The sequence below is a fragment of the Solea solea genome, chromosome 15, assembly GCF_958295425.1.
Source record: "Solea solea chromosome 15, fSolSol10.1, whole genome shotgun sequence".
Taxonomy (NCBI): Eukaryota; Metazoa; Chordata; class Actinopteri; order Pleuronectiformes; family Soleidae; genus Solea; species Solea solea.
The window spans coordinates 19,599,373-19,621,949 of NC_081148.1; the positions used below are offsets into that span (position 1 = coordinate 19,599,373).

General features: G+C 39.6%; 2 protein-coding genes across 3 annotated transcripts; both read left to right on the top strand.

The window, feature by feature from the left end:
* Nucleotides 1–71: 71 nt before the first annotated feature.
* Nucleotides 72–3,500, top strand: zgc:110319 (uncharacterized protein LOC796111 homolog). Its single transcript, XM_058651191.1, has 8 exons — nt 72–219; nt 1,045–1,145; nt 1,510–1,645; nt 1,867–1,933; nt 2,006–2,117; nt 2,204–2,267; nt 2,425–2,599; nt 2,925–3,500. Exons 1-8 carry the CDS (start codon nt 155–157, stop codon nt 2,991–2,993), a joined length of 789 nt encoding a protein of 262 aa, XP_058507174.1. The 5' UTR covers nt 72–154; the 3' UTR covers nt 2,994–3,500.
* Nucleotides 3,501–4,352: 852 nt separating this feature from the next.
* On the top strand, nt 4,353–21,706 carry ccar1 (cell division cycle and apoptosis regulator 1). Of its 2 annotated transcripts, none has more exons than XM_058651189.1 (26): nt 4,353–4,493; nt 6,294–6,455; nt 6,614–6,789; nt 6,897–7,007; nt 7,419–7,451; nt 8,007–8,203; nt 8,368–8,494; nt 8,747–8,965; nt 9,627–9,819; nt 9,912–10,056; nt 10,191–10,346; nt 10,460–10,685; nt 10,998–11,111; nt 12,459–12,625; nt 13,442–13,652; nt 14,770–14,853; nt 14,997–15,185; nt 16,201–16,392; nt 16,503–16,739; nt 16,835–16,964; nt 17,770–17,858; nt 17,943–18,083; nt 18,185–18,305; nt 19,261–19,443; nt 20,359–20,564; nt 20,662–21,706. In XM_058651189.1, exons 2-26 carry the CDS (start codon nt 6,344–6,346, stop codon nt 20,731–20,733), a joined length of 3,831 nt encoding a protein of 1,276 aa, XP_058507172.1. In that variant the 5' UTR covers nt 4,353–4,493; nt 6,294–6,343; the 3' UTR covers nt 20,734–21,706. The 2 variants fall into 2 exon arrangements, with proteins under 2 accessions (XP_058507172.1, XP_058507173.1); XM_058651190.1 differs by having other exon boundaries at nt 8,756–8,965.
* Nucleotides 21,707–22,577: the final 871 nt, after the last annotated feature.

A 22,577-nucleotide genomic window follows, 5' to 3' on the forward strand; every position in this document is an offset into this window, starting at 1 on the left:
GTCCATCCAGGTGTGATTATTGTGCAACACTTTTACAACACTACAGTGGGAGGCGACACTGCTCACCTGTGTCATTTATCTCACCTGTTTGAAAAAGAAGTAGAAGAAGAACTAACGCCGACCAAATGAGCTGCTCACTTTCAAAACAAACAAAATGGCGGCGCACTTGAGATGGGGGTTCAACCAGTTGATACTAGCAACAAATAAGGCTTACACCAGGTTAGAACATCTTTATCTGGGACAGTGTGTGTTTTTCTTTGTTGATATAATGAGAATTATCGCCGTAGTGTGAAGCACAATTGCAACGGCGTCCTTACTGATAGCTAGCTAGTTAGCTAACCAACCGAATTCGACTATAGTCTGTCAACACACCGCCAATGTAAAGTTATATAACTATACTGTTTAAGTTACTATAGTTTAGTTATTAACACAATGTTCATGGTATGTAATTAATCATGTCTGCTCCCACGTATGTGGGTCGCTAACGTTAGCCAACTGTTAACTGTGCTATAAACCGTAAGGTTCAAAACGATAACGACACGACAATACATGTCTGAAATGTAGCAACTTTGTTCAGGAAAACATACGGGACAGAAAAGAAAACTACGGTAACCAAAAACCACAGACATAAATACACACAGTATAAAAAGAGGAGAAGATGGTGTTTAATGCAGTTTTTTTTAGTCAAACCTTATTAAACTGTGGAACCTTGTACCTCCAACTAGATGGTAATGGAGTCTGTATACATGGTTAGGGTCAGAGGCAATGTTCTTAACCAGTCTCAACATTTAATTGTGTTAGATGTTTCATAAAGACAAAAAAAAGATGTTTCATAAAGTAAAATTTCAACTAATACTGCAGAACACTCATTACCACGAAGGTATAAAACAAAAGAAGAACTTGTTTACCTGGCCCAAAAGACCTACGGTGTCAAAGGAAATATATCTAATGAACTCTGCTTTAAAAAATAAAGCCTTGCACTGGTTAACATGTATTCTCCTAAATTCGTTGAAACTTATTGTGTAATATGCTCTGTGTTGAAAGGTTTCCAGACGTGACCAGGAGAGTTTATCACTCAAAAAGCTCAAGCCAGAGCTCCAGAAAAGTTCCACCTCAGACCGGGACAAGGACCACACTCTTGCCAAGTGAGAGAACATGTCTGAATCCCCAGGGTGCTTCAGTGTCATTTTAGGGTCCACTTTAAGGCTGAAACTAATTATTATTTTCAGCTTCTTAACTGTGTCCATATTGAATGGACAAAGACTGTGAGTCTTTGTCCATACAATGGGAAAATCATTGAAACAAAATCATTTTAGTTTTTGGATAAAACCAGACATATTATCATATCATTTTGTTTAGTTGTATAATAAACAACAGATTAATCAGATATGGAAATAACGATTAATTGCAGCTGTCCTTGTTTTGTTATTTACCATCCATAAAATGGTGGAGAAGTAAATGATGAGCAACACATGTCTGCTAGTATGAACTTTTTGTGTTATTTTTCAGTTAGACAACTGTCCATCCAGACTCAGGACACCCCAAACCCCAGAAGCTTGAAGTTTCTTCCTGGTAAACCTGTCCTAGGAAGTGGGACACTTGACTTTCCCTCTCCAAGCTCAGCTGAATGTTCATCTTTAGCCAGGTTGTGTACTGATGTACTTTTTCAACTAAAATGAATGCTAGCTTTATACTTGGCATGTTTTTATTCAAAATTAACTTGATAATTACTTCACCTCATGGAGTGGGAGTATTGTTTTTAGTGGCTCTATGTGCACTTGCACTTGCCAATATGACCAACAGAGGCTTGTTGCGTGAATGGGGTGAAGTCTGCCATATCTGATTGCCTTGTTTTGTTTGTTTCAGGGTCTTGTTTGAAATTGAAGGTGTAAAAAGTGTGTTCTTTGGCCCGGACTTTATCACAGTCACTAAAGTAAGTATTAAATGTACTTTAACAGCTTGTTTCTGTGATTGTACTGCCATGTGATCTCTGGTGTTCTGTCAGATGGATGAAGATGTGGAATGGACAGACATCAAGCGCAATGCTTTGGATGCCATTGCTAAGTTCTTTGAGAGCGGTGAACCAATAACAACAGGGGCAGTTCACTATGAGAGCAGTGAGTTTCTTTGTTCCTCCTGACATTATACAGCGGCCTCACTGTAAATGTTGTATAAATAATGTTATACATTTTCTTTATTGTAGGTCACTGTGAGGATGATGATGATATTGTGTCTATAATAAAGGAGCTTTTGGACACCAGAATCAGGTACAAATCCATAATATCTGTAGTCAATGTGAGCACATTGTTTGATTGTAAAAATAATTTAAGATATAATTTCAGTCCAGATCCTTCTTTGTCATATCACTTCCGTTTTTGTTGTTTGGTTCTGCACAACGTGCCATGGTCTCTTGTCACTCATAAGACCTACAGTGCAGGAGGACGGAGGCGATGTCATCTTTAAAGGCTTTGAGGATGGCACAGTCAAGCTGAAGCTGGTTGGTTCCTGCACAGGATGTCCTAGCTCTGCAGTCACACTGAAGAACGGGATTCAGAACATGATGCAGTTTTATATCCCAGAAGTAAACACAGTGGAACAGGTGATTAAAGATAACAAGATGATCTTTTTGTGAAGGATTTGCTGGTTTCAGTTCTGAGATCAGACTTTACTGTTCAGTCTCATTGTGTGATTGAGATTCATTATGCAGGACATTGTGCAATATTCATGGAAAAGAGCTATGGGATTATTGAATTATCACATCTATTAATTCTGTGTGTGCAATGTTACAGCTTTAAAAACAAGAGATCAATAAAAGATTGATTGATTTGCTCAGCTTACTACTTATTACTTATAATGGTAGATTATGTATTTATAGACTTTTATGTGAGATTTAACATATTGTCTAACATCATTGTTTTCACCAGGTGGAAGATGAAGTGGATGAAATCAACGCAAAGGTTTTCTCAGAGCTGGAGCGTAAACTTCAAAAATGACAACTTCTCTGATCAACACTTTAATGAACTAACATACAGCCAACATTAGAATGAAGAGAGAAATTTTGGTCCTGCTATTTTACATGCACATACATACTGTTAAGAGTTCAAGCTGTAATTTGTGTGCAAACCATCCCTATTAGACAGAAAAGATGATGTACACCTGTATACGGTCATTTCATCAACTGAACACAGCTGCTCTGTGATGGCTGTAAATTATTTGTTGTATTTATTTCTTATAAATGTTATATATTTTTGAAATACTATAATGTTCCCAGATATTGAAGTGTTTTTGACAGATATGTTCGAGGCACAATGAAGATTTGATAAGTTGTTGAAACGGAACGTAATGATGTTGTGAAGGCATCAACTACTGTATAAATTAAATACATGTTGTTCATCAACCTGTAATAGTTTAGCATCTGGAAATATCGGTTTGTTATTTATATGCTTTTTGCTGCACTCACAGGACATTGCATTAAACAAAGATCACTGTCTGAAAGATAATCTTTGCTGTTTTTTGTTTAGGTGTCAGGTGTGAAAACTGCTTCCTCGAGCTAAGGAATGTTTGCCAAATTAAGATCTCTGGTGTCAAAAGCCAAACTTGAAGTGATTGCTTTCATTTCTTCTCATTCAGACTACTGTAACAGCCTACTTGAGAGATCTTTCCGTCTCCAGGCAGTTCAGAAAGTTGCTACACAGCTTTTAACTAACACATGCAAGAGGGATGGCATCAAATCACTGGTTTCTTTTTATAGTACATTTTTAAATCCTGGTCCTTACTTTTAGAGCTTTTCTGACCTGATCCTACCTCACACCCACTCACACCCTGAAGCCTTCAGGTAAGAGGCTGTTGGTTAGTCCCACAGGGTAAATTTCTTCTCTGTATTTAACCCATCCTCTACTGGAAACCTTCCAAGAATTAGGAACAGCAGGCAGCCACTGAACAGCGCCAGGGGAGCAATGGGGGTTGGATACCTTGGTCAGTGGTACCCCAGCCCTTTTCTGACCTAGTGGGGACTCAAACCGGCAACCCTCCTGTTAAAAGCCAAGTTCCCTTTCCACTTGGGCCATAGGCTGCCATTGCAAGCAGCTAAATACTCTTTTATTCAAGCAGGCTTTCAATGAGGCGAGGGTTTTTATGGCTTTGAATCTATGTGTTTTATGTCTCTTTTATTATTTATTGTATTGTATTTTATTGTAAAACACTTTGTGATTTTATTTTTATATATCTGTGAAAGGTGTTATATAAATGAAGTTATTTTTACTTACTTCACTAATGTGAAGCTGGAGATCACATTAAAAATAAAATGGTATTACTATAATATTACCTTCTGCTTACTAAATAAATGATAGCAGATAAACACTTGATTTCTTTGACAGGTAAACACAGATGAAGCATTTCTGGATTGTCTGACCCCTGCTGGGTAGATCGGTGGTTGCATGTTGCGCATGCGCAGATTCTGTGCACATACATCGGCCGGTGCAGAAGGGACAACGGTGAGCAGTGTTCAATTTATTTCACTGACAATCATTTAATATTGTTTTTTTGTGAAAACTGAACGTACAACTGAAGTGCAATCGTATTGCAGACACTGGATAGGTTGGTGGCTTTAGCGACTGTGTTTTTTTAGTGTTTAAAATTATTCAGAGTCAGGAATTTCGGGCCTCGTTCTCGATTGTAAATCCAGCACGAGGCTAATCTAGCAACTAAGCTAACGACATGCTAAGTGTTAGCTAGCAGTGTGCACAAAACGTCAGAGTTGCCGCAGCCGAACTATGTTTTTTTTACCGCTATTACAGTAAACTAATAACGCATATGTTAACAGTGGACGAAGCAACTACAGCACAATTTAAAAGGGCGTCAGTTAGACGCTGTTATACATAACATTAATATCGTCATCTAGCGCTAGCTTTTCAGTTGAAGTGGCTAACATTAGCTACCGTGCTGCTGCTGCTGTGTCAGCAGTTTCTGAGCTAATCTTCGCAGCATTTGGACACAAACGTTTCCTGATAATTCTTGTCAAAGGATGAAGTCGTTCGCTCTTTCTTTGTTCCCGCACATTAAAAATAATAAACAGCAAGATCCAGATTAAATTTCGAACATGTGAGATCCAGCCTGTGTTTACAGCGTGCAGATTAAACCAGGACACCATGTACCATGTCTTTGAGTTTAGGTAGGAAAAGATAATAAAGACTGATATCATTTGGAAAACTAAACTGGGTTAGAGAGAGGGAATATGAACGGGTCTATGTTGTGAAAAAGATGGACACGTTAGTGATGTGTCACTGATGTCCTTTCCTATCCGATACCATATCAACGTTAACGATCTTAACAAAGCGTTGTTCAAAAACTTAATGTGTTTGCTAAATTTAAATAAAAATTAGCGTATTCCAAATTATAGCTTCAAATAGAATACAAGGCAATAGACTAGGGCTGAAACAATTACTCGATTAATTAATAACATAGTTAATCGTCAACTAATTTGATCATCAATCAGTTTTAGTTTTTTTTATTATTAAAACAAGTTTCTTTGCTTTCCTTCATATAACAAATACCTTTTGGTTGTAGAACATCATTATTTCCATTTTACAAGATTTTGTTTTACATTTTATGGACCAAATGATCCCTTTCTTGTTCTTACATTTTAAAATTATTAGTTTTTCATACATTTAACACATTTATTTATTTAATTACATATTTCGTAACCATATTTATTTATATAAATTTGAATAAAGATAAGATATGTCCTGCAGTGGGGAAATGTACATTGTTACAGTAACAAAGACGGTAAAGATAACAAATAATAAACATGCATTACCAAAAAAGTACAATATATAAAGATATTAAAATGGGATTCTGTAGCTATAAGACTGCAGGGAACGCACAAAAGGATTTCTGTCTCGCGTTGCATCACCTGTCCCTCTCCTTCTTAGGATTGCCTCATCATAACCTCATCATATTCAGTGTTATGATTGATTCTGAGGTGTTTTACAAGGCTTGTGGTGTTGCTGCCACAGAGCTTCACTGTCTTCCCACACACATCACATACCGCATTGTGACTGCGTTTTTAATGCTGACGAGTGTTATCTTAGTACGCTTTGTGTACTCTGTGTCAGTTATCTTTGCCTGCAAATGCTTGCGTAAGTAAACAGGCATGTAATATGGGCAGTAAGGCTACAATGGATTCAGAAATTCTGCCATTCCACATTGATTTGTGGGTACAAATGGCGGACATATTTTGACCCCCTTCTGGCCTTGTTCCTGGCATACAGTTAAAATGTTTGTTTGTTTTTTAGTGATAAGCATTGGTCTGGTGAGCGGAGTCTGCCCTTAACGTGAAGGAGTCATGGCCCAATATGGGGGACAGAAGAATCCGCCCTGGGCGACTCAATTTACTACCACGGCGGTGTCCCAGCCAGGCCACTCAGGACAGTCTCTTGACCTCAACAGCCTGCACTGTAAGTATCAAAAACATGATCTGCATTGCTTTGTTTCCCATTTGACCAAGCATTAATAATACACAAATGTTCTAGACATTATCTCAGTGACTCTTACACCTGTTCTACATGTTCACAATTTTTCCACATATGTGGTGCCATATGTTTCTTCTCTGCAGCACTGGGTGTGCAGCAGCCATCTATTCTGGGAGCATCTCCCTCTGTTTACTCTCAGCAGTCGGCCTTGGCTGCAGCCTCTCTCAGCAACCAGTCTGCTGCAAACTATCAGCTGTCTCAGCAAACTGCTGCCCTGCAGCAGCAAGCTGCGGCAGCTGCCGCAGCCGCACTACAGCAGGTCAGTCACAGCAAGGCAACACACTGGCAGCAAGCTTTGCATCTTGGCATGTCAGAATCTAACATTGTATAACCAAGTACAATCTCTCCCACATTTTTATTCTGTAGTCTCAGATCAATTCAGCTCTGCAGCAGTATCAACAACAACAACAGCAGCAGCAGCAGCAGCAACCTCCACAGCAACCCCCTCAACAGCAACTGTACAATGTACCTCATCAGGTAAAAACATTTGCTAATCATCTACAAAGAAATTGGTATTTAAAAAACACACATCAACATTATGTTTGACATTCTTTTTGTCAGTTGTAATGCCTGTAAGAAGAGAACAAAAGCAATTGACATGTCGGCTTGTCACGACTTACTTGTCCTTAAGTGCTACACATTATCCCTATAGCTAAGCTGTTTTATCTTGAGGAATTTCATGAGAATGATGTTTGTGTAATTTGATACGATAACTCAGATGATATAGTTTCTTTTACATGTTGTGCTTAATATATCTTGTTTCAACCAGTAAAATCCATTAGCGGATACTGTTCCAAGATAACACTAGGTGTAGTATTGTTCTCTTGCATGAAGTTATTTTAATGTTTAGATTTGATATGCTCTGCTTTGTTTTTGTTTTCTTCACAGCTCCCACAGCCTCAGCAGGCACTGATTTCTCAGGTAATTTACCACGGTGCTTACATTTGCCACATATGTATGTTCTTGAAAGTGATAACCCAGGCATGCAAATTTTGTTGAATTAAATGAATTAGTCTTATTTTTCCTCTTCACATTATGCATTTATACAAGTAGGTAACATATTCACAAGGAGTTGAAGCCTATCCCAGAATGTGAAAAATAACAAAATGTACAGTATCAGCCAATGCACAAGGTGTTTTGTATTAAAAATGTTTACATTGTTAGGGCAAATATTTTTTATTTGTTTTATAGATTGTCTTTTACTTCTAATCTGAAATTCAGGTCAAAAGTTTCCATAGCTGACAATTCTTTTGTTTTCCAGTTTTAGTTTATTTAAAATAGAACACGTTTTTTTATCTCATTTTGGAAATGTCTCCCTTTGCATTCTTGAGTTGAAGGCACTGTGGTATTAAATGATTAAACCAAAGTTTGTTTATATTTTAGCGTTTAAAAAAACCCAAAAACAATTATGTATTTGTTTTTTGTGTATGTATTTAAAAAAATTTTTTAAATTTTTCTTTTTTTTTTTACTCTTAGCCCCCCGTCGCTCTGCCTACCAGTTTGAGCCTGTCCAACCCCCAGCAGACGGCCCAGATTACTGTCTCCTACCCAACCCCGCGCTCTAGCCACCAACAACAGACGCAGCCACAGAAGCAGCGAGTCTTCACTGGAGTTGTCAACAAGCTACACGACACATTTGGTTTTGTAGATGAAGATGTCTTCTTTCAGTTGAGGTAAATGGGCATCAGTGAGACTGTACTTAAAATGAGGTGGAAAGACAAATTAAATAATCAGTTCCTTGACACTTCCTAGACACTTTATGGACATAATTTGTTATTTGCTGTTATCTCTGAGATGTACAGTATTTGGTAACTCGCATATATTAATGTGTTTTTAGTGCTGTGAAGGGGAAGACCCCACAAGTTGGTGACAGGGTCCTTGTTGAAGCTGTGTACAACCCAAATATGCCCTTCAAGTGGAACGCACAGCGCATCCAGACCTTACCTCAGCTAGCTAACCAGTCGGTGAGAACACTCAGAGGTTGCATTAAAGTACACACAAATGTTCTGTTTATAATACTTAACGTATACAACATTTAACTTTGTCTTTGTTTATTTTTATGTATGATTTAACTAATCCACACCTAATATTATACCCACAGAAATGGAACTTGCATGTTTATTTAAACCATTTATCTTGGTTTAAAAGTCCTTGTGTATTTAAATGCATATTTTCTCTTGTTTTCAGTTGACTGTTGTGTTTTCAATCCCTCCTAGCATCAGCAGCATCAGCAGCATCAGCAGCAGCATCAGCCGCATCAGCCGCATCAGCCGCATCAGCAGCTTCAGCAGCATCAGCAGCATCAGCCGCATCAGCAGCATCAGCAGCCTCAGCCTTTACCTCAAGCTTCCCCACAGCTCGGCAGCCTCTACAATGAGCCCGGGATGCAGCTGCGCTACTCGGACGTACACTCCGCTCCAGACTGCCGACAAAATGTAACATTTTCATGGTTATCATATGAACATCTATTTTTAGTGCATTACAGTTTTTGCTTCTGTTTTATTGCTATATAAATTGATAGAACAACATTTTAAAATTGTTTTAACACATTTCATCATATTTCGATATATTAATGACTTGCAAATTGTCTGGTTATTGCTTTATTACCAATGTGCCAATGTTATACTTTTTGTGGTAAATTACATCTTTTTTCATTGTACAAAATATATATTGCTTGTTTGTTAATGGTTTTGCACTGGGGAGCCTCAGGATAAGCTGCTATAGATAAATATTTAGACATTTTTAACTTAACAGCACAGTGAATGTACTGCTGTTCCTGCAAATTGTTGGTTTGCAGTATTTACAATGAACAATAATAATAATAATAATTGATTAAGCAAACATGATCATACTTCCCTAGAGTCTTGACTATAGGGTATTAACTGATTGTGAAACTACCAGATGCTACTTCAGTGTGGATGAACAAACCAGACTTGTTTTTTTCCCTTGTAATCTGCCACTGACCAACATTTTGTCCTGTTGATCATCATATTTGTTGTGCAGTCATTTCTATCTTAACCTAGGATTATTTCAGGACTGCCCTAGAATGTGCTCACCTCTCCTTATTTATCTTTCTTTTTATGATTCTTATCATAGACCCAGCCTCAACCTCCTAACATGATGAAAGCAGGCCCCAACATGCTACAGTCGCTACCTCCCCCAACCACATACAGTGTTCAGGCTCAGGCTCCCCCTCCTTCCCTCCTGCAGGCCCAGCTCTCTGCCGTCTCTCTGGCCCCCCTCCTTCAAAACCCTCCTCAGCCTCTGCTGCCACAGCCACCGCCCAAAGGTAAGGTGTTGTTTTGGTAATGCGCTGACTTTTGAAGATACCATAAGCAGGTGCTTTACATTTTTCTTCTTCTTCTTCTTCTCCTTCTCTAGATGTGTTCCCTGGCGGTTTGCTTCAACCACCAGTGAGAATGATGCCACAGCCACAGCCTGTCCGACGTATCGAACCTCCACCCCGTTTTCCCAGTCGCAATGACCGAGGCCCCGAGCTCATCCTAAGGTCTAAAGAAGAACGCAGGTGAGAGGATAACAAATATCATCCACAATAATCAGATTTTTGCAACTAAAAGTAGCAGGTGTCTTTTCCATAATCTATGCCTGTTATTAGTTGGTAGTCGGCAGTCATTTTACTGTTTTTAATTTATTCATTAGCCGAGACAGAGACCGTGACAGACGGCGATCAAGAGAACGCTCACCTGCACGCAAACGCTCTCGAGATCGCTCACCAAGGCGTGATCGCTCACCAAGACGGCCACGTAGGGTCGTACCACGCTACACAGTCCAGTTTTCCAAGTTCAGCTTAAATGGGTGAGTACAGTCTCAAAGGTGGTAGATGGCATGCACCTGAAAATGGATTGCAGTGGTGTGAAACAAGGTATTGCACAAGGAAGAAACAAAGAATGTTGCTCTGTGTTCTCCAGCTCCAGCTGTGACATGATGGAGCTGCGGCGGCGCTATCAAAGCCTCTACATTCCCAGCGACTTTTTCGATGCCGTCTTCACCTGGGTGGATGCCTTTCCTATGACACGACCCTTCCAGTTTAATAACGCCTGTAACTTCCACATTTTGCACAAAGAGGTGGATCCTTTTGTCAAGAACACTGCTGTCTTGGATCCTCCGGACGCCAACCACACCTATAGTGCTAAGGTATGACTATCACTGATAAATGCACAACAGTACAGTGACATTTACCTTGTATACACTGCTTTGGGAAGTCAGTGTAGATGTGGAGGAAGGTCGACCACTTTTTTTTTTTGATTTCAGAAAGGAATATGTGCTCTTTTGCAACTAAACTAAATCATAAATCTCATTTCAAGAAGTCAACAGCAAAAAAGTAATGTTTTCCAGGGTTTTTCTACAACTGCTGTTAAACTGACAAAGAAGCACATTTTTTTTATTGCTACACAAGGATGCTGAGATGATTTACTTGTTACTAATTGTGGTGTTTTTATGGTTTAGGTGATGTTGCTTGCGAACCCTAGTATAGAGGAGCTCTATCACAAGTCCTGTGCTCTGGCAGAAGACTCCCAAGAAATGAGAGACGCCTTTCAACACCCTGCTAGACTCATTAAGGTACATTTGATCATTTCCACTGTTTGTAATGACCAGGAGACACCAAGCCTACAGTCGGCCATTGGCCCTCAAATCAGACCATCGCATGAGGATGAAAATGAAATAGACAAAACCAAACAAACCACTACATCTACACAAGAAAATGCTCACATAGTATTTTAATGCATTTTAATTCTTCATCAAACAATATGAAGCTCTTGGTTCTCTTATTATTTCCCATTGTCATATTTGGTCAATGATGAGAAATCATGCACCACGCTGAACCTGTGATGGAGAGCTCTTTTCTGAGACCTTATGTTGGGAATGTTCTGTTTTCTGTTTAAATGATAGAGTTCAGATTTTTATTATTTTTTTTTTTTATTTTTTTTTTTTTTAAAGTGTGGTTGTACAAGAGGTATTCAACATTAACTGAGCTGCTTGCTCTCCCTTGTGGACCTGTGCTGAAAACCAGCATTAGATGGGATGTGGTCAATCTCACTGAAAACGTGACTGCAGGCAGTGACAAAGGAGAATCAAATTTTTAGCTAATTAAGTTAAAGCTCCCTCAATGAGATCCAACCCTGTTCAAATCTGCACCATCATCAGAGTATGTTTACCTCTTTAACTCGACATTAAACTGTTTTTTTTGTTTGTGAAGCACACACTCTCCCAAACCAAAGTCCATAGATAAAATCTGTGGGACACAGATGATAATCGTTTGGTAAGCTTGTGTCACTTGTGTCAGTAAATCCGAACGCCAAATACATACGTTATATACAGCAATTTTATCTGGGTTGAACAGTAATAACCTGCACAAACACTTAATCACTAAGAGGCAGCACCATCTGATTTTGAGTTTTGGCTGTTTTGTCTGCCAAATGACATGTAATGTTTTGTGAGTGTGTGTGGCGTCCAAACACTGTCTTCTGTTTCTTTTTTCATGTCATCAGTAATAAAGAATAGTGCCACATGCTGGCTGATCTGGAGAGTTTTTGGAACTCATGGATATGCAGACTCTTTCTGCTTGCTGTGTTTTGGCCGTAATTGGTCAAAACAGAGGTGACTTGCAGCTGTTTGCTGTCATTGCTCTTCATTCACTGAAGTTTGCTTGGTGGACCTACACCCATATGAGCTGACAGTGAGGCAATGATCCTATTCCATTGCTGAGACCTCACAATGTGGAAAATATACTGATGCTATGTGGAAATTCAATGTGTTTTGAATGTGAACCTGCTACTGACTTTTTTTGTTTCTCTTGTCTTTACTCTCTTTCTTGCTCTCTTCCACCTTCCACGCCCCTTTATCCATATTTCCATTTTTCTATCTGACCGATACTCTCTTTTGTACCCATCTGTCTTTTTCCTGCAGTTTTTGGTTGGAATGAGAGGTAAAGATGAGGCCATGGCCATTGGTGGTCATTGGTCTCCCTCTCTGGATGGAGCTGACCCGGAGAAGGATCCATCAGTCCTCATAAAGACAGCCATACGCTGTTGCAAGGCACTCACAGGCATAGACCTTAGTCTGTGCACTCAGTGGTAAGAGCTGCTATTCTCAATATTATTTTGGTTTCATTGTTTTAACATATTAACTGTGCTGGCACTAAAATCCCAAATTGAGAATTTTAATATGCTGTTAATTTTACTGCCTCTGTACTTAATCTCATTCTGGATGTTGGGTGATATTTTTTTTGTTTCCTTTTATATCAATAATTATTGTGTTGTTAATTTGCTACCCATTACGTACTACTATTATTTATTGTTTTGTGCAATGTTCTTTTGGCCTTTTGTGTGTCGTCGTCTTGGCTCTCTCTTTCTGTCACATTCTCTATACATATCTGCGCATTTTTCATTGTGATGAAAAACCAAACGCATGGACTTTGTGGCTGGAAGCAGTAGCCTGGACCAGAAGACACTACCATTACTTTCTCTTAATTTATTTTTCTGTTCTCTCTGTTAAATATCTTACATATTTAACTGGCTTTCACTGTCCTGTTTATTCTGTCTCTCTGCACAACCCTAATGCAGTGCATATAATGCAGACCACTCATCCATAATTGGCTGAAGCTATAATGGGGATGAATTTGGGGGGTGTGAGTTATTTTATGTGATTGTCTGTCAACTTTCTCAAAATGGCTGGCGTAACCCGAGACAACAGTTGGAGAGCTGCAGACTGGGTCCATTTGTCTATGCTGTGTATGTAATGTAGAAGGGTCACTGTAATGATGTGTGCGATCATTCAGTGACCCCATGGGAGGGGGTAGCTGTAGAAGGCTCACCTTAGTAAGGCTTGCCTTTTATACTGTGCCCTGACCAGAATGTTTCTTTCCAATGCACCCTCTTCCTTTGCGACAGGTATCGTTTTGCAGAGATTCGCTATCATCGGCCGGAGGAGACACACAAGGGGCGGACAGTCCCTTCTCATGTGGAGACAGTGGTTTTGTTTCTTCCGGATGTTTGGCATTGTCTTCCTACCCGCTCAGAGTGGGAGGTGCTGTCACGGCGACTCCGGGAGCAGCTGGCTGAGAAGTTGTCGGCTGAGCGAAAGGAGGCAGATGGAGAACAGGCACTGAACCGCTAATCCCTCTCTTCTCATTTCCGCTTCTCACAGGAAGGCACAGGAATTACAAAAACAAACCCCAGTTACACACCAGACACACAATCACACCTCACCATTCATGCACACAAACATGAACACAGGCAGAATATTGTTCCACCAAATCCCACCTAGCCTTCTTCTGTTTACTCCTGCACCTGTCCCCTTCTTCTCTGCGCCAACTCCTCCATTCCTCCATCAGCACTCCCACCTTCCCTCACATCCAGCAGACACATACAGTGGAAGCAGTGAGAATAGGTTGTGTTGTGTAGGCTCTGATCGCAACTGATAAAACAGCTTCCAGCTCCTGACCTTTTAATTTGTGTCTAATCTGGATTTGATCTTGTAATATTGATCCTGGTATATTGTTGCCCATCTCTTACAACAATACTTCCATGAACTGCCTTAATTTTGGGGGTTTTACAAATTTGTTTCAAACTGTTTCTCAAATCTAAACCAGTGGTAAATTTTCTTTAGCACTGGAAATGGAAATTTTCTCTTCAAACTGGAATCTGTGTAGTCAGTTGTGTGTAAATGTGTATTTTTATGATTTTTTCTTTTAATAGAGAACCTCCCCCAAGTTCTGTTTCTTGTCTGTTCTTGTCATTGGGTTCTATATTCTCATTTGGGGTATTTGTAGAATTTGGTTTTTCCAGGAAGTTGGTTGGACAGAAGGACAAATGGCTCCTAACTTATTTAGGTGTTCAAAAACCCATTAATGGCAATACCTAATAACCCAGTCGTAGATCATGGTAGGGCCACCCTATCCTCACTCTTTTTGGAGCCCAACTTCAGTTCACCTGATGTACCTACACTCCTTTTGGACACACCTCTCATTGATTTTTACCTTTTTTGTGTTCCACAGATTGATTGATTGGCAGCTGGGGGGCATTTCTGTTGGTTTTCATAAGAGCTAGAAACCTGTGTAGAGAGCTCATTATGACGAGACAATGAAAATCACACGTGACCTTGCTTCTTGCACGGATCAACATTAATGCTCACTGAGGTCATGAGTGCTGTGCTGACTGTTTGCTCTCCCACCTCTTTTTGTCTCTGCCTCTCTCTATCCTGATGATTTCTTGTCAAGGAGGAAGAGGAGAAGGATGACGATGAATCAAAGGATGTTAGTACCCCGACTCACTGGGCGAAACTTGACCCGAAATCAATGAAGGTAAGATTCAGAGACAATGTCTCCACTCTGATAAAGTTTGATGTCCAGCTGATCTATTGGTGTGTTCTTGAAATTGTTTCGCAGCTAGTTTGGGTCAAGCCATCTTCCTGCAAATAACCTTTTCCTGTTTTCTCTCTTTGTAGGTAAATGACCTGCGAAAAGAGCTTGATTGTCGCTGTCTAAGCTCTAAGGGGTTAAAATCGCAGCTGATTGCTCGGCTCACAAAGCAGCTAAAGGTGGAGGAGCAGGTAGAGGAGTCTAAGGAGCCTGAGAAACCAGAGAGCAAAGTTGCTGAGGAAGAGGAGCCGCCTCGTACTGAGGAAGACCGAGAGGTAAGAGAGAAATTAAATGATAATAATAATGTGCGTAAATGTGAATATGTCAAAAATTTATATTTTTGGGACTGTGATGGTGCAAATGTCTCCTATCTTGTGCAAAACAACTGAGATACAGCAATGACATTTAATTGTCTTTCAGTAATGCGTTAAGTAGCTGAAAAAATAACTCACTTAGTCTTATCTGCGTGCCTGATTGCCAGTAGCATGCATAGCCTCTTAAAGCAGTATATCTTTTTATTATTTCCAATTGTCATATTTGGTCAATGATGAGAAATCATGCACCACGCTGAACCTGTGATGGAGAGCTCTTTTCTGAGACCTTATGTTGGGAATGTTCTGTTTTCTGTTTAAATGATAGAGTTCAGGTTTTTTCTTTTTTTAAGTGTGGTTGTATAAGAGGTATTCAATGACAGACAATCATTACCTGAGCTGCTTGCTCTCCCTGGTGGACCTGTGCTGAAAACCAGCATTAGACGGGATGTGGTCACTCTCACTGAAAAGGTAGCTGCAGGCAGTGACACAAGGAGAATCAGATTTTTAGCTAATTAACTTAAAGCTTTCTCAATGAAATCCAACCATGTTCAAGTCTTCGCCATCATCAGAGTGTTTGCTGCTTTAACTCGACATTAAACTGTTTTGTTTCTCGAGTGGAAACTGAAGTTTGTGAACCACACACTCTCCCACACCGTAGTCCACAGAGAAAATCTGTGTTATTAGTTCAAAGGGACACAGATGATAATCGTCTAGTGCTGGCTTGTTTAGTAAGTTTGTGTCACCTAAGTAAATCCGAACGCCAAATATATACCTTTATATATAGCAATTTTATCTGGATTGAACAGTAATAACCTGCACAAATCACCAAGATGCAGCACCAAACACTTAATGAGATGACATAGCGAGAAGCGATGGTAATGATGACAAAAGCAATGAATAGGAAGTTTGCCCGAAGATGGCATCAGTGGCAGCAGCGTCATGTTCTTGTATAACTGAACTTAAACTTCTCTGTTAGGAGGAGGAAAGGAAGAGGCTGGAGGAGCTTGAAAGGCAGAGGAGAGAACGGCGCTACATCCTCCCCGACGAGCCCACCATCATCGTACACCCTAACTGGGCTGCTAAAAATGGCAAATTTGACTGTAGTGTCATGTCTCTGAGTGTGCTACTGGACTACAGGCTGGAAGACAACAAGGAACACTCTTTTGAAGTGAGACTTGCTGCTTTTAAGCATACATTTTTGTTGATTCACAGCAAAAAACAAACAAGACTTTAGTTCTTTTTGTTAACTTTTAAAAATGACACACCTTTTCTATCCAGGTCTCTCTATTTGCTGAGCTGTTTAATGAGATGCTGCAAAGAGACTTTGGGTACCGCATATACAAAACCCTTGCTGCTATTCCTGCCAAGGATGATAAGAAGGAAAAGGACAAGAAAGCCAAAAAAGAGACGGAGAAGAAGGAGGTTGAGAAGAGGGAAATGAAGAAGGAAAAAGAAGAGGAGAATGAAGAACCAACAGCCAAGAAGACCAAAGAGGATGAGGATGACAAGAGGAAGGTGAGCCATTTACTCGTGTCTGGTGTTTCCAAGTCTTTGATTTGCTCACCTAATGATGCTTTTGTGTGACTTGTTTTTATTTGTTTTTTTAACAGTGTGATGAAAAAACTGTGAAAAAAGAGGAGTCTCGTGATGAAGAGGAGAATGAAGATGATGGCAGCACAGCTAATGCAGAAGAGTACGACCCCATGGAGGCCGAGGATGCAGAGGACGACGATGATGATGGTACTGCTCACTATTTTTTTCTATTTTCTCTAAATACATGTGATTATTACGTCCCATTGTCATATTTGGTCAATGATGAGAAATCATGCACCACGCTGAACCTGTGATGGAGAGCTCTTTTCTGAGACCTTACGTTGGGAATGTTCTGTTTTTATTTATTTCAGTTCAGAGTTCAGGTTTTTTTTTTAAAGTGTGGTTGTACAAGAGGTAGTCAACATTACCTGAACCTTGCTCTCCCTGGTGGACCTGTGCTGAAAACATGACTGCAGGTAGTGACACAAGGAGAATCAGATTTTAAGCTAATTAGGTTAAAGCTCCCTCAATGAGATCCAACCCTGTTCAAATATACACCATCATCAGAGTATGTTTGCTGCTTTAACTCGACATTAAACTGTTTTTTTTGTTTGTGAACCACACACTCTCCCAAACCAAAGTCCATAGATAAAATCTGTGTTTTTAGTTCAACAGCACATAAAAGATAATCGTCTAATGCTGGCTTGTTTGGTAACTGTGTATCACTTGGGTAAATCCAAACGCCAAAACACCAAAGTCACAAAATAACACTTTTTAACTTAATGATGGAGGCAGGAGTGGATCAAAAACTGTAGAACTTATTTTCCAGCCAGAAAAGATTTTATTAAATTTATTTTTTGTGTGTTTTACCTTTTCTTTCCCCTCCCCACTGGCAGCCATGTTTCCAGTGAGGACCACATACCTCCGACTGGTTTCCAAACCTGAAATATCAATTACCCACTAAACGAAACAAAAATAATATAGACTGAATTTTTCTTTTGCTATTTCCTAGACAAGGATGACGATGACTCTAATGACAGAGACAGGAAAGACCGCAAAGACGACCGCAAGTCATCCAAGGAGAGGTCCTCTAAAGACAAGGTAGGTGTTTCTGCCTTTGTAGGCCTATTATTATGTCACTGATGCAATGTAAACACCAGGATAACTTTTCTGTTGTTGCACCAGGAAAAGAAGCAGATGTTCACACACAATAAGGATCTGCTGATGGCGTTCGTCTACTTTGACCAGAGCCATTGTGGCTATTTACTGGAGAGAGACCTGGAGGAGATCTTGTACACACTGGGACTTCACCTGTCTCGTGCTCAGGTGAAAACACATACTTTACCTCTGATGTCTTTTTTTTCATTTCTGGAGTTTACATCAACCTACTTCTTTTTATTCATATAAATATATTTGTCTTTTTCCAGATAAAGAAGCTGTTGAACAAACCAGTGATCAGAGAGTCTTGTTACTACCGCAAATTGACCGACAGCGGAAAAGATGAACCCATTCCAACCTTTAATGAAGCCCACATAGAAAACCTCATAGGTAACATTGGGTTCCTTTCATTGTTTGAATACAGTCGATTCATGCTGTCATCAAAACTATGCTGAGCTCCTGCAGTGAGTGACAGAGATGGTGCTAGAAGGGCTGCCCTGTCTTATCCTGCTGCACAAGTCAGGACAATGAGGATTAGGAGGACTAGGACAAATTTTTCTCATTCCTCAGAAGAGCATGCACAGCTTTTGAAAAAGACGATTTCAGGTCCATAGTCCTATCGCTCACTGCTGCCGCTCTTTATTAGCATAGATAACCACCAATACAAAAACAAAACACTGTTATACAGAGAGAGTCGTGTGGAGCCAATGGGCTTAATGAACATTGTGTGATTTACTTTTGTCATAAACGTTCATTCATATTTAAAAATTACACAGTAAAGCACATATAGAGCTCCGGACAGCCCATAAATCTATAATCAATATGTCAGTCAACTCTCTTCGCCGGCTGCTTTTCGCCATAAAAGTGAAGATTGTAAAAAGAGGGATGCCAAAAGTTGTAGAGTAGAGTATTTTACCGGATCCCCACAGATCCAGAGAGACGACATTGCACATGGCTGTGCAATGTAAATAATTATTGGGCACACTTTTATGTCAATTGGACTGAGCCCATTATTTACTGAGGGTTAACCACTAAATCAGTTGCTCTTGTTTGTTCCCATCGCTCTGTTATCTTCTGCCTCTCTGCTCACTATTTTCTCTAAATACATCTGATTATTAACATTGTCATATTTGGTCAATGATGAGAAATCATGCACCACGCTGAACCTGTGATGGAGAGCTCTTTTCTGAGACCTTATGTTGGGAATGTTTTGTACTTTGTACATTTGTATATAATTCTGTTCCTGAAAACCCTCTTACACGTTACACAATGGACCTTTTAAATCAATCACAACAACCTGAATGTTATAAAATGAGTGATTTTCTTCCTTTTTGTACGAATTCAGGAAACCGAGGGTTGCTCCCTGCTCTGAAGGCTCGTGTTCAGGCAGAGGCGAGCGAGTCTGGTAATCTGATCGTCTTTAACGGAGCCATGGTCGACATTGGCAGCATGATGCAGAAACTGGAGAAGAGTGAGAAGTCACGGGAGGAGATAGAGCAAAAACTCATGGTGCAGGATGCCAAAATGGGTAAGAGTCGACTCTTATTGTTTTTGGTTTTCTTTGGAAATAATTCACGAGCTGCAGGCTACACTCTGTGTCAGAAGTCCATCAGGACAATGATCTGGCTCAATTTGAGCTTTGCTAAAAAAGAACCCAGTCTCATGTCGTTTAACGTTGTTCCCTCTGTGATTTATGTTGAGACGTGGACTGGAACAATTCTAAGAATAATATGTGTATGTTGTTTGTACTGTGCTACTCACAATATTTAGAGAGTGAATATGTTCAGGACTTTACTCTATGAAAGAATGATTGCATTTCTAACAACTTACAGTTAAAAAAAAACGAGAATACATAAATATTTTAGAACTCTTTCTAAAACTTGTTTAAAACTAAAAAGTTATTATTATTTATTTGGCAAATAACAAACTGAATTCACCTTGTTATACCCAAATTTGATCAGGCTCACTTGGCTTCTCTGAGAAGTAAGAAATTAATCAACCATATTATTCAACCACTTGAATTTTTAATTATAATTTGACATCTTAATCAAGAAATGATGAACCATTACAGAAACATGAAAAATGATTTTGGTTCATTTAGGGCAGCTATGGCTTTGGGGTTGTGGTCTAGTAAATTTGTTAAGCACTTTATCCCTGACAGATTTTCATACATCACTAACTGTAAATTTCCATGTCATCACAATATGTATTTGCAGACATTTAAAACCTTTCACTGCCACAGACTCAACATAAGGTTAAAGACATGATATTTCATAAACTGGTGCTATTTCTAATGTTACACAGCTTGAAAAGCCCAGTCTCTTACAGGTAGTATACTGTTCTGATTCTTGAGTAGAGAGGTGAGAACGAGTAGTTTTCCTACTCATTCTCATGTCGTCATTGGGACCCACACTCGCAACGTTTGCCTCGTGTTTCCCTCCAGGTGAAGATGCAAAGGTTATAACACAGTTGGAACAAGCAAACAAAGCTTTATCGCAGGAACTGGAGGAGGTGAAAGGAACTCTGAGCCAAACCGAGCAGACTCTGAAGGGTGTGGACGAGCAGAAGACGTTCTACCACGGTCACATTTCCAAGACGTGCAACACCTTGATGTCCACTGTCAAAGGGCTGCTGGTTGTGTTGAAAAAGGTGCGGTGTTTTAAAGAAAAACTGTCATTTATGTTTAATTTTTTAAAGAACATTCACTGATTGCTCGGTCTTTTTTGTTTTTTTCCTTCTCTCTCAGGAAGGGGAAGCGGACGAGCTTGGTGACGTGGATCACGTTCGGACGTCTCAAACGAATGGTGCAGATGAATGAGTGACACGCTTAATATAAATGAAGAAAACCTGAGACACTGACTCTCTTAACAATTGTAAATATTCACTTAAAAATGCCTAGTTTGTTTATTTGGACCTGTTGTCTCCTGAGTACAGTTATTTAATTTGTTAATTAGTTTCCATGTGTTAGTTTGACAACTGTGTGTGTGTGCGTGTGTGTACAATAGGTTTGTTAGTGAGGAGCTTTTCTTACCTTGAGTAATTTTAACATTGTCAAAGCTTTGAAAGGACTATTTTCATAGTTAAAGTAAATTATGTTTATTTGCTTGTTTTTTTGCCATTGCTTTTTGCTTTTGTTATGGCCAATAAAAAGCCACGTTGTAGACTTAAAATGCCAGTATGTGCAGCTTTTTTTGTTTTTGGTTTGTTATTCTGATGAGCAATAAATGATGCTATTTATGTGCAAGAGAATTCATTAAAAAATATATATTTAAGAGAAGCTCATTTCTGAATGGAAACAGTTGGGAAAGGTTTCTATTTTTGGGTCAGAGGAGGAGGTTTTTAAAAAATGACAACCGTGTTCAGTAAACACATGGAGTTTGCAGTTGTACGTGGCTGATTTAACCGGTTTCTGCTGTTTTTGTGTGTGTGTGTGTGTTTTGAACACATGGCTATGCATGGTTCCCTTTCCTCTTGGACCTTTCTGCTGTCAGCACCACCTGAGTGTAACCATCGACGGCTGCGCTGCCACTTACAGTGCTTCATGTTTGACTGTGATGAGCATTTTTCTAAAAGGAAAAAAAAGGAGACGACACAAAAAAAAAGCTTGATGAATGTGATTTTCTGCTGAAGGAATCTTTGCTGCAGAAACATGGACATTATGTGTGCTTTGGGTCAGGTTGTTCTAGAAAAGAGCCACTTATCGAAATGTTCTCCAGAGCAGGTGGTTTTATTTTTCTATTGAAAATGTAAACTATGGATGTCTTGTGGAACAGTAAAGTGGTCCATTTTAACACTAGAGTGCGTCTGCTTTTTGATAATGATTAACTTTTTCCCATAGTGAACATTTTTACATTATAAAACAGCTAAATTAAGTTAAACAACAACAACAACAACAAAACAAAACCTGCTTGTGATGGAAATGAATGTGATTTTGCTGTGGTTTCTCGTTGTAATGCTGCACTGTTTACCAGCAGGTGGCAGCACACTATATTCATAGAAATGTTGAGCAGTGTTGTGCACCTACTGTTATGCCATCACTGCTTATAACTGCTATTGTGAAATTACCGCTTGACTATAAGCAGAGTGGACTGGACCCTCACACTGTGCTCCACCGCACTGTCCTCGCATCTGTCTTTATATCAATATTCAGTCATTTTTTAGAAACCGCAGAGCGGGCTATGATATTATATTGTATTGTTATGTTTACCCTCCAACTGAGATATGACATGCGGTCCCAGGATGTGAAAAGTAGATTCAAACTAGTGTCAAAATGTATGCGATTGAACCGGAATCCTGAGAAACAAACAAATGTTGGAAACTGATGTCTGCAATACCTGCAAAATTCAAAGTGCTGCCAACATTTCTGATTTTCTTAAAATATCATTTCATTTTAGATCATATGTGACCTCCAGGTGATGTCTGTGGTACTGTTTACAGCTGTGAACCTTTTACTTTTGGGACGAGCATGAAACAGAAGAGGCCAAAAGTCCGCGATTTGGTCCTCGAGGCAAAGAGCGCAGCTGTAATTGAGGGGGAAAATGGGGTGAAGCCAAGATCAGAGAGTAAGAGCCACTTCACACCATTTATCAGGAACAGAATCCCTGCTCGTGTTTGGGAAAGATCCGGGGAGAAAACCAGGCCCTAGAATTTATTATTCAGCGT